This window comes from Rhinatrema bivittatum, chromosome 7 (assembly GCF_901001135.1).
Source record: "Rhinatrema bivittatum chromosome 7, aRhiBiv1.1, whole genome shotgun sequence".
Taxonomy (NCBI): Eukaryota; Metazoa; Chordata; class Amphibia; order Gymnophiona; family Rhinatrematidae; genus Rhinatrema; species Rhinatrema bivittatum.
The window spans coordinates 276,296,412-276,309,103 of NC_042621.1; the positions used below are offsets into that span (position 1 = coordinate 276,296,412).

Below are 12,692 nucleotides of genomic sequence, written 5' to 3' on the forward strand. Positions count from 1 at the left end.
GATATGTTGCAATAGCACTAAGATGCACGCTTATTGATGACATTGCTAGACCTGAGCTTGAAAGCATGTGAAGATGTGTTAACAGCTTTTCAGGAGTACAGGTGAATGGATCAATATTGTTGGGTGTACAACACTCGGCGTATCTGCGCTACTGAAGGCACAGTTCCTGTGCGTTGAAAGCTTCCTTGCAGATACTATAATGTCCTGAATATGACAAATTGAATTGCTCTAGTAACTTCTGCTCAACATCCATGCTATCAGAGGGAGAAATGCAATGGATAGAGTAGAGACCTACCCTCAAGTTAGTAGATCTGTCCTGTTCCCTAGGGATATTGGGGCCTGAATGGAAAGTTGTACTAGATAAGCAAACTAGGGTTGTGTTGGCCATGCTGGTGCAATTTGTAACATCTGACTCGTCATGCATGCATTTTTGTATTGTTCGAGCTATTAGTGGTATTGGGGGATAAGTGTAGACTAAGCCCATTGACTAGGGTATGAGGAATACATCCTGGGATTCCCTGAGCAGACTCGGGTGAATGGAACAGAATTTGTTCACCTTCCTATTGTGATTCGTTGCAAACAGGTCTATCGTAGGCCCCAAAGATGAAACAAATCATTTGCCACCTTTTGGTCAAGAGACCATTTGTGAGGATGAAAGATTCTGCGGAATCTGTCTGCCTCTGTATTCGCTATACCTGCTAGGTAGATTTGCCTATAGGGTTTGGCATGAGTTTCTGCCCATTCCAAGATATGTACTGACTCTTTGCATAAACATCCTGGAACCGGACCCTCCTTGCTGGTTTATGTAAAACATGGCCACCTAATTGTCTGTGTGAATCACACATTTCCTGTGAAGTATATGAGAGAAGGTGTGAATCACATTTTTTATTGCTCTCATCTCTAGTAGATTGATTTGGAAGCTTCTTTCTTCTGGAGTCCATAAACCTTGTATCTTGTAGTGGAGCAAATGGGCTCCCCATCCATGTTGATACATCTGTTGTGAGGAATAGTTGAGGTAGGATCCAAAAGGGTGCCCCTCGGTCAAGACTGTTGGACCTAGCCACCATGCTATGTCCGATTTCATGGACTGTTATTTTTACTCTTGTGGGCATGGGCTGTCTTTAAACCCCACTGTATACACCGCATGTGTAGCCCAGTATGTGGCACTACATGAATTGCTGCTGCCAATTGTCCTAGTAACACCGGTAGTGCGAGACTTCTGATGTAGCTGAAGATAGAGAACATAATATCTGGGCTCTGGTGATGAGTAGAAATGCTCTCAAAAGGATTGTATTTATCCATACTTCAATGAATTGTAGAATTTGAGTTCGAATGAGGTTGGACTTCTCGCACTTTATTAGAAAACCTAGATTTTCTAGACATTGAATTGTATCTGTTATGTGTAATCGAAGATTTTCCAAACTCAGAGACTATTAGCCAGTTGTCCAGGTATGGGAATAAAAACAAGCCCTTTATTGAAACGCCCGACTCTGGCCGAGTTTCGCTCTTTGCACAGAGCTGCCTCAGGGGCAATTAATGAAACCAGGACTTGGGATTGTCAATGTAGAAAGTAGCACATAAGTTGTCCTACAGCATGGATGAGTTCATGCGAAAACAATTGATTTTTCTTATCCACATAGCAGAGCTACAAATAGCAACTGTAATGTCAAACACATTCGATGTGTGTAAGAGCCAAACTGACGAGCAATGTCACAAATTGTCAAGCACTAGAACGCCGGAAATGACGTCATTTATGCAAAATCACGTGAAGCAATGGCGATTTTGGCGCCAAAAATCGCCATTGCTTCACGTGATTTTGCATAAATGACGTCATTTCCGGTGTTCTAGTGCTTGACAATTTGTGACATTGCTCGTCAGTTTGGCTCTTACACACATCGAATGTGTTTGACATTACAGTTGCTATTTGTAGCTCTGCTATGTGGATAAGAAAAATCAATTGTTTTCGCATGAACTCATCCATGCTGTAGGACAACTTATGTGCTACTTTCTACATTGACAATCCCAAGTCCTGGTTTCATTAATTGCCCCTGAGGCAGCTCTGTGCAAAGAGCGAAACTCGGCCAGAGTCGGGCGTTTCAATAAAGGGCTTGTTTTTATCCGATTCCTATTGTCGTCACTGCTATACAGCTCACTGGATCGGCTACCGATTTGTTTTTTGGGTCCAGGTATGGGAATATTCTTACTCCCTTCCTTTGTACATGAGCCATAGCTACTGCTAGATACTTTGTGAAAACTCTTGGGGCAGATGAGAGTCCAAACAGGTGAACCTTGTACTGGTAGTGTTGTGATTCTATTTATAAGCATAGGTAGTGCCTACAAGAGTTGTGGATGGGAATGTGAGTGTAAGCATCTTTCAGGTTTAAGAAAAACATCCAATCATTGGGCTGTATGAATGGCAGAATTATCTTCAGGGAGGTCATCTAGAATTTGTCTCTGTTGAGATTCTTGTTGAAAGAATGAAGATCCATTATCAGGTAGAGTCCTCCAATTTTTTCCAGGATGAGGAAGTATTAGGAGTAATAGTCTCTGTTGTGTTGAGACTGCGGTATTGTGTGGATTGCCTTCTGCAGAAGTAGATCTCTAGCCTCCTGATGTAACAGAGGTAGCTACAAAGGATCCTATGGGAGTGCTACTAAATGTGGAGTTGGTGGGTACTGTTTGAAGTCTAGCTTATACCCCTGCTGAATTATGTTTAGCACTCACTGGTGTGCAGAAATGTTGATCATGCTTGGAAGAAATAACTCAATCTGCCCCAGCCCTGATTGCGGTAGTTGTAGTTGACTTAGACTGAAAAACTGTTGAGGTTTTTGAGGTGTCTGTTTCAGGGTCTGCTATTTCTCTGACATCCCCTAAGCTGGCACTCTTGGATTTGCTGTCTTGGTGGCTATGTTGGCATTCCGTAGGTCTGGTATTGCCTATAAGGCCTTCTTTGATAAAAAGGCATTCTATATTGGGGATAATGTTTTCTGGAATTACCTTGTTGCTCCATAGGAAAAGTGAGGGATTGCACTATTCCATTTTGTTCCTTTATTTGGGAGCTAGTCTTTCTTAGTTTGTCTACAAGTTGGCAAGGAGGTCTGCCAACTTTTCATGGACACCCTCCCTGTTAGCATTTGCCCTGAGCCAAGCAATTCGGATGGACCTGTCCCCCTGGAGTAAACGTATAGCCTGCCATTCGTCCTTATTTAAATTATATGACAAGTGTTCTTTAATCCTTTCAATGTCCTCTATATCTTTTAATACTAGCATCTGAAATGCCTGCAGCAATATAGAAACATAGAAACATAGAAATGACGGCAGAAGAAGACCAAATGGCCCATCCAGTCTGCCCAGCAAGCTTCCCTCATTTTTTCTCTCATACTTATCTGTTTCTCTTAGCTCTTGGTTCTAATTCCCTTCCACCCCCGCCATTAATGTAGAGAGCGGTGATGGAGCTGTATCCAAGTGAAATATCTAGCTTGATTAGTTAGAGGTAGTAGGGGTAGTAACCGCCGCAATAAGCAAGCTACACCCATGCTTATTTGTTTTTACCCAGATTATGTTATACAGCCCTTATTGGTTGTTTATCTTCTCCCCTGCCGTTGAAGCAGGGAGCTATGCTGGATATGCGTGAGGTATCAGTTTTTTTCTTCTCCCCTGCCGTTGAAGCAGAGAGCTATGCTGGATATGCATCGAAAGTGAAGTATCAGGCACATTTGGTTTGGGGTAGTAACCGCCGTAACAAGCCAGCTACTCCCCGCTTTGTGGGTGTGAATCCTTTTTTCTTCTCCCCTGCCGTTGAAGTTATGCTGGATATGCGTGAAGTATCAGTTTTTCTTTTCCCCTGCCGTTGAAGCAGAGAGCTATGCTGGAAATTCGTGATGTATCAGTCTTTCTCCCATGCCGTTGAAGCAGAGAGCCATGCTGGATATGCGTCGAGAGTGAAGTATCAGGTACATTTGGTTTGGGGTAGTAACCGCCGTAACAAGCCAGCTACTCCCGTCTTTGTGAGTGCAAATCCTTTTTTCCACATTTCCTCTTGCTGTTGAAGCTTAGAGTGATGTTGGAGTCATAGTAACCATGTGTATGTTTATTGAATAAGGGTATTGTCTCCAGGCAGTAGCCATCATTCTGGCGAGTCACCTACTCTTCATTGGCGGCCTCTTGACTTTATGGATCCACAGTGTTTATCCCACGCCCCTTTGAAGTCCTTCACAGTTCTGGTCTTCACCACTTCCTCCGGAAGGGCATTCCAGGCATCCACCACCCTCTCCGTGAAGAAATACTTCCTGACATTGGTTCTGAATCTTCCTCCCTGGAGCTTCAAATCGTGACCCCTGGTTCTGCTGATTTTTTTCTTATGGTAAAGGTTTGTCGTTGCCTTTGGATCATTAAAACCTTTCAAGTATCTGAAAGTCTGTATCATATCACCTCTGCTCCTCCTTTCCTCCAGGGTGTACATATTTAGATTCTTCAATCTCTCCTCGTACGTCATGCGATGAAGATCCTCCACCTTCCTGGTTGCCCTTCTCTGTCCCGCTTCCATCTTGTCTTTGTCTTTTTGTAGATACGGTCTCCAGAACTGAACACAGTACTCCAGGTGAGGCCTCACCAAGGACCTGTACAAGGGAATAATCACTTCCCTTTTCTTACTCGATATTCCTCTCTCTATGCAGCCCAGCATTCTTCTGGCTTTTGCTATCGCCATTGTCGCATTGTTTCACAGACTTCATATCATTAGACAGTATCACCCCAAGGTCCCTCTCCTGCTCCGTGCACGTCAGCCTTTCCCCCCCCCCCCCCATCAAATACAGTTCATTCGGATTTCCGCTCCCCATATGCATGACTTTGCACTTCTTGGCATTGAATCTCAGCTGCCATATCTTCGACCACTCTTCCAGTTTCCTTAGATCCCGTCTCATTCTCTCCACTCCTTCCGGCGTGTCCACTCTGTTGCAGATCTTAGTGTCATCCGCAAAAAGACAAACCTTACCTTCTATCCCGTCCGCAATGTCGCTCACAAAGATATTGAACAGGACCGGTCCCAACACCGATCCTTGCGGTACACCACTTAAAACCGCTCTCTCTTCAGAGAAGGTTCCGTTTACCATCACACATTGTCTTCTGTCCGTCAACCAATTTGCAATCCAGGTCACCACCTTGTCACTCACTCCCAAGCTTCTCGTTTTATTCACCAGTCTCCTGTGCGGAACCGTATCAAAAGCTTTGCTGAAATCCAAGTATATGACATCGAGCGCTCTTCCTTGATCCAATTCCTTGGTTACCCAGTCAAAAAAGTCAATCAGATTTGTCTGACAGGATCTTCCCCTGGTGAATCCATGTTGCCTCTGGTCCATCAATTCTCCGGACTGTAGATAGTTCACTATTCTCTCTTTCAGCAGAGACTCCATTACTTTTCCCACCACCGAAGTGAGGCTAACCGGCCTGTAGTTGCCAGCCTCCTCCCTGTTCCCACTCTTGTGAAGCGGGACCACCACCGCTCTTCTCCAGTCTCTCGGCACCACTCCCAATTCTAGGGATCTATTGAACAGGTCACACAGCGGACCCGCCAGAACATCTCTGAGCTCCCTCAATATCCTTGGATGAATCCCATCAGGCCCCATGGCTTTGTCCACTTTCAGGTTCTTTAGCTCTTCCCACACATTTTCTACTGTAAAAGGATTTTCATCTATTCCACTTCCCTCCAGTTTCTTGTTGTGTAGAGATGGTCCTTCTCCAGGGTCTTCTTTAGTGAACACAGAGCTGAAGTATTCGTTTAATATTTCTGCCATTTCTTCGTCTGTCTCCACACATTGATCATTACCACCTTTCAATTTCACTATACCACTTTGGACCTTTCTCTTTTCGCTGATGTATCTGAAAAATGTTTTGTCACCATTTTTTATCTCCTTGGCAATCCTCTCTTCTGCTTGATTTTTTGCCAACTTGATTGTTTTCTTCGTCTCCCTCAGTTGATACAAATATTCTTCTTTGTGCTCCTCCCTTTGGGATCCTTTATATTTCTTGAATGCTGTTCTTTTAGCTTTAATTTTGTCAGCCACCTCCTTTGAGAACCAGATAGGTTTCAATTTTCTTTTGCTTTTCTTTATGTTTCTAACATATAGAGCAGTTGCCTTGGTGATTGCTCCTTTTAGATTGGTCCACTGCTGATCCACATCTCTCTCGTTCTCCCATCCTTTAAGTTCTTCCTCCAGGTACTTTCCCATTTCCTCAAAGTCTGTGTTTTTGAACTGTAAAACTCGGGTCTTTGTGGTTGTTTTCCCTATTCTATTAGTGATATTAAACCATACCGTTCGATGATCACTGCTGCTGAGGTGGGCGCCCACCTGGACATCTGAGACATTATCTGCATTATTGAGCAATAAGTCGAGTATAGCACCTTCTCTCGTGGGTTCCAACACCATTTGTTTGAACAAAGATACTTGCATGGCATCCATTATTGCTCTACTATTTTTAGTTTCTGCAGATGGGATTTTCCAGTCTACATCTGGCATATTAAAGTCACCCACGATCACCACTGGGAGCGACTGGGAGGTGTAAGGGGTTTTTTTGTTGTTAGGTTGTTTTTTTTTTAATATAAAATACATGGTGAGTAGGTTTTACTCTTTGGTGTGGGTATTTGGTTATTCGTTTGTGTTTGTGCTTGCTGTTTTGTAGGGTATGGTGTGCTTGGGCACATCCTTGAAGTAAAATAACCTTGGAATCATGTTTGGGCAATTGCAATATTGATGACGACTTATGAAATAAAGCGGATGTAAATGTATTGCTGAAGTTTGAGAGACGGGTTGGTATCTATCTAGTGTTAGTGTTGTGAGTTGATATAATGCGAACATAATATTAGGCATATTAAAGCCCTTTTGTGTTGGTGTTTCAGATATTGGCTTTCAGTATCTTATGGAGTCTTTTTATTGAATAAGTCCCTGAGGAAGCCCCATGAGGGGAGAAACAAAGATCTTTTGTCGGACAATGTTACAGTAACGGAACAACGATATTGATGAATACATTATTGTAATGGAACAACGATATTGATGAACACATTGTAATGAAGATGAAGTAATTAAAGCTGTACATATAAATGTGTTGTAGTGATGATATAAATGATTGTTAAAATATCTTGTGATCACAATGTTTGGAGATAATATTTTAACATGTTTTTAGCTGGATGTGAATGAGTGTGTATGTGGTAGCTAGTTTTTATTGTCTAGATAGAGTGAGGCTTTCCATGTGAATTAAATAAAGTTTGTACATTGCCTCGAATAGTATGTGATATCCTCTGTATTGGGTATGGATTATGTATAAGGGGATATAGTGTGATGGAATAACCCTATGTGTATGATTTACCCATGCTGTTGGATGACATCACCCAGAAAGCATGGCTAATTCAGTCTGCTTATCGACTGAAGACACCTGTTACAAGTAGGCAACCCTTGCTTTCTCAGAAGACAAGTAGGATGTTCTGTCCTCTCAGGTGGGGAATCCCCCTAGCTACAGACTAGCCTGGAATAAAAAGGGGAAGAACAGTATCAGTGCCAACTGGCAAAAATGTTTTTATTGCAAAGAGGCCAACTTTGTGGGGTTTTTGGTTTTTTTTAGGGCAACCTGAAAATAATGAAAACAGGCTGTCAGAGCCTAGAGTTGGATTCTACACCTCAAAGAGACCTTTCAGAACAGATTGATCAAGCCTGTCACATCAAGAGTCCTATCCAAACAGTAATGGGATATGAATGTGTAGAGACAACACCATGTTGCAGCCTTGCAAACCTCCATGAAGGCTACCATGGTGAACTACCATAGCTCTAAACTAAGTCTCGTCATGCTCTTCCAGAGTTGAGCCTGCCTGGGCATAAAGGAAAGCAATGCAATCTGGTATCCAATTAGTGTGCATTTAGTTATGGCAATCCCAGATCTATTTGGGTCAAAAGAAACAAAAAGCTGAGGAGAATTTTTAAGAACTACAGTCTAGTTCCAAGAAGAAAACCAAGAGGGCAGCTTTAAAACATGCGCACATGCAACTATATATGCGTATACATGGGCATGAACAAAACTGCAATGCTATTTTATAGCCTGCGTGAATACAATGTACATAGATCATAACATACATGTAAATGCACACCAGAGCATTCATGCACATGTAAAAAATGCGCCAATTCATTTTTGCACTTATCCAGATAAGTTCCAAGTTATCCGGCTAAGTAGTGGTGCTTACCCAGATAAAGTAGCGATAAAGTACCCAGATAAAGTAGCGATAAAGGGGCAGACACAGGGCATTCTGGGTCTAATATTATGCAAGTTAGTTACTATTTTATAAGCAATTTACACATATAAATTTGGCACCTTACTCATGTATATTTATTCCTGCTCAATATCTACAGTAAGTGTTCGTAAACGTCATAAAAGTAAAATACTGATTGGGTGGGATGGGGGTCTGGGTGAAATGGGGGAGGGGACTTCAGGCTGAAGCGCCAGGAAGGTCTCAATGACTGGGTGAACTGGTAGACTAATTGTAAAACTGGTAATTTCATTGCTGTGCGCATATTAGAAAATCTCCCTTCTTTATGCATAAAAGCCAACTTATTGGGGGGGGGGGTGTAAAGCATGAAATTTATGCATGTTAAATCTACTCATTTATTACTTGAAAATTAGAAATAAAAATACATGGGTTCACCAAATGTGCACACTTGTCCAGCTAAGTTTCATCTTATCTGGCTAAGTAGCACTTTGCTACTACTTATCCGGATAACTTCAGAGTTATCTGGCTAAGTGGTGGCAGGCATCGGGATAAATTCTTTTTTATCCAGCTAAGTAGCAGCAAGCCACCACTTAGCTGGAGAGAGCATGATGAAAGCTCAAGAAGCTATGTGATCTTTGCATCAACCCACCTGTGAGGACAGAATATGCTGCTTGCTGTCAGAGAAAAAGGTATCATCTCAAATATTTGACAACCCTTACTTCTATATATTTAAGCGAATCAACATGACAATCACAATACTTTGCTTTAAATTTTAGAATATATTCAGTTGTCTGGCTTTGTTGTAAATGCCCTCCACAATACTTATCTACTTTGCAAACATCTACAAATATGACAATTTATACAATACATACATGTGTCAATTCTCAAGTTTAATCTTTTAAGTATAGATTTTCAAATATTTGCTCCACAAAAGAATACTATAAATCACTGAAACGCTACAAATCTGAGCTTTTCACATGTGCACCCCATCCTTCCATGGCCAAATGGCTCTAGTTCCAAAGTTCAATAGATAAAAGATTAAATGATTACCGTAAATATCAAGGAAAAAAATGTTAAGCTACAATAAGATGTGTTTAATTTAACTGTTAAAACAAACACTAGTATTCTATTGCTATTTCAGCAGAGAGAAAACAAGAAACAAAGAAGTTGTGATTTAAATAGGATTTAATACTGCGCATAAAATTAGCAGCATATGACGTAAATGACGGCACTATCTTCTAATCAGATTTTAGTACTGGGAAAGCATAAATAATTAGATAGGATACCAGAGTTCATATTTAAATGATTTGCTTCTACTTAATTATAAAAGGGAGTAAATGAAGTAGAATGAAAACATTTTAAAAAGTCATCTTTTCTTATAATACTGTAATTATACCTTTTAGGTGGTTGATATGTGACTTCAGGCTGCAAATTTCATCCATCCTAGTTATCAATAACCTTTACAACATAGCCATTTTCAAAAGTATCTCTCCCTCAAAGAAAGACACTTACTTCAGTGCTCAGTTAATTTTCTATCACTAGGAATTAATATTAATAATGGTATTGATGATATGAAGTCTGTTTCTTTCCAAAAGAATATTTTTTTTTAACTTAATATCTACAACATTACTTGACAGCAAAAAATGAACTTTTAAAGGTAAACCCTAGAAAGCACTGGTAAGTATCTCTATACTTACCCTTTCATGAAGTTAAACCCATGGGCGCAGACGAGAATGTTTCCATATGCATCTACTTTCAACAGATTTCCATACAATGTATCGAACACCAGGCCCCTAGTGAACAGATATTAATGAACTGAGAAAAGTAAAATATCAGAGCAAAAAGAAACAAATCTACCATGCCTACAAGAATTACAAAACAGTGGGGAAAAGTAGCAGAAATCATTGCCATAAAATAAGACATATAGGAAAGCAAAATTGCTTACCTTGTAATAGGTGTTATCCCAGGACAGCAGGATGTAGTCCTCACATATGGGTGACATCATTGATGGAGCCCTGGTACGGAAAACTTTCTGTCAAAGTTTCTAGAAACTTTTGACTGGCCCTGTGAGGCCACTGAGCATGCCCAGCATGCCATGATATTCTCTGTCACAGGGGTCTCTCTTCAGTCTCGTATGTAGCAATAAACTTTAGCAAAAATAAAATAATAAAATGTATCGGAACCAACTCCATGGGGTGGCGGGTGGGTTTCGTGAGGACTACATCCTGCTGTCCTGGGATAACACCTATTACAAGGTAAGCAATTTTGCTTTATCCCAGGACAAGCAGGATGCTAGTCCTCACATATGGGTGATTAGCAAGCTAGAGGCTGAGTCATTTTGTACAGAAGCAACAGTGAAGTATTGTTGTTGAAAATGAGGCAGCCGAAGATCACAGCAGACTGGATGTAGAAGGAGTTGGGATTAAACTGGAAACAAGTTTTTTTAAGACAGATTGTCCATATGCTGAATCTTGTCGTCCCTGCTTGTCCAAACAGTAATGAGCTGCAAAGGTGTGAAGAGAACTCCATGTTGCGGCTTTACATATGTCAAGAATTGGCACTGAACGATAGTGTGCTACTGAGGTTGACACTGCTCTTACGGAATGCGCCTTTACTTGCCCTTGGAGAGGAAGGCCCGCTTTTTCATAGCAAAAGTGTATGCAATCTGCTAGCCAATTGGATAGAATATGTTTACCCACTGCTTTTCCCGGTTTGTTTGGATCATAAGATACAAAGAGCTGAGTGGATTTCCAGTGGATTGCAGTGCGGTCTAAGTAAAAAGCTAGCACACGCTTACAGTCCAAGGTATGTAAGGCTCATTCTCCTAGGTGTGAATGAGGCTTTGGAAGGAATGTGGGTAAAACTATGGATTGGTTCAAGTGGAATTCCGTAACTACTTTGGGAAGGAATTTTGGATGTGTATGGAGAACCACTCTGTCATGTAGGAATTTTGTATAAGGTGAGTACATGACAAGTGCTTGTAACTCACTAACCTTTCTAGCCGATGTAATGGCTATAAGGAAGACAGTCTTCCATATGAGAAATTTAAGATCACAGGAATTCATGGGTTCAAAAGGAGAACGCATGAGTCTTAAGATCAAATTCAGGTCCCATTCTGTGATAGGTGGCCAAATTGGTGGTTTAAGTTGAGTTAAACCTCTCATAAACCTGCTGACAAGAGGTTGTATGGATATTGGTGCATCTCCCATCTTGTTATGGTAAGCTGACATTGCACTTAAAAGTACTCTTACAGATGAAGTCTGGAGACCAGAATCTGAAAGATGACATAAGTAGTCTAGTAGAGAAGTTGTGGGGCAGGAGAAAGGATCAATGTTCTTTTGCCTGCATCACAAAGTGAGAATCTTTTCCATTTCGAAGAATAGTTCTTTCATGTGGAAGGTTTACGTGAAGCTATAAGCACTTGAGATACATTGGTTGAAAGATTGAGTGGTTGTAAAATCAAGCTTTCAACATCCATGCTGTCAGGGATAGGGATTGAAGGTTGGGATGGCGTTATGAGAGTGGCAGCCAAAATGGCGCCGATGGCCCGAGAGCGGGAGATCGGTCCCCGTGCCTCCACTGGACCACCAGGTACTCGTAAAAAGTTTTGGGGGGGTTCAGGGGCTGGGGGAAGGTAAGGGGTCAATTTTAAAGGGTCGGGCCTCATAAAAAAAAAAAATTAACGATGTGAATCGGAACCGATTCCGATTCACATCTCCAGCGATCAGATTTTTTTCTCCCTCCAGCCGAACCCGATCGTTAAGACGATCGGGCACACGATTCACATCTCTAATGAGCGGTATCGGAGGATATGCGTATAGAAGGCCCGAGGTCCAAGGGCGAGCAAAGGCGTCCTTGGCTAGCTGGTGATTCTGTCTGTACAGAGTGCAGAATTTGTCCACTTTGTGATTCAGGTGTGACGCAAAGAGGTCTATTGTTGGTTGTCCTCAACGTTGGAAAATCCTGGTTGCTACTAAGGGATCCAGGGACCATTCGTGTGGTTGGAACTGACGACTGAGTCGATCCGCCAGTACATTGTGAATGCCTGCCAGATAAGTGGCCCGGAGAAACATTGAGTGTGTTAGGGCCCAGTCCCAAATCTGTGCAGCTTCTTGACAAAGGAGATACGAGCTCGTACCTCCCTGTTTGTTGATGTACCACATGGCTATTGTGTTGTCCGCTTGCATCAGAACAGTCTTGTGTGAAAGGCAGTCCTTGAACGCATAACGTATAGCTCGAAGTTCCAGGAAATTGATTTGGAATGTTGCTTCGAGCTTTGTCCAAGTACCTTGGGTTTGGAGATTGTTTATGTGAGCTCCCCAACCCAAGGTGGATGCATCTGTAGTTAAAGTTAACTGTGGGACTGGTTGTTGGAAGGGTAGGCCCTTGCGCAAATTGCCCTTGTTCGCCCACCAAAGTAGAGAGGAACATAGCTGGTGGC

General features: G+C 41.9%; 1 protein-coding gene across 2 annotated transcripts in view; it reads right to left on the reverse strand.

Moving 5' to 3' along the window:
- NT5C2 (5'-nucleotidase, cytosolic II) overlaps positions 1–12,692 on the reverse strand; it is a 284,978-nt gene that overhangs the window by 117,248 nt on the left and 155,038 nt on the right. For both annotated transcript variants that reach the window (XM_029610287.1, XM_029610290.1), the window contains one exon: positions 9,949–10,044. In XM_029610287.1, the coding sequence (XP_029466147.1) occupies positions 9,949–10,044 (96 nt within the window). The remainder of the gene's footprint in view (positions 1–9,948; positions 10,045–12,692) is intronic.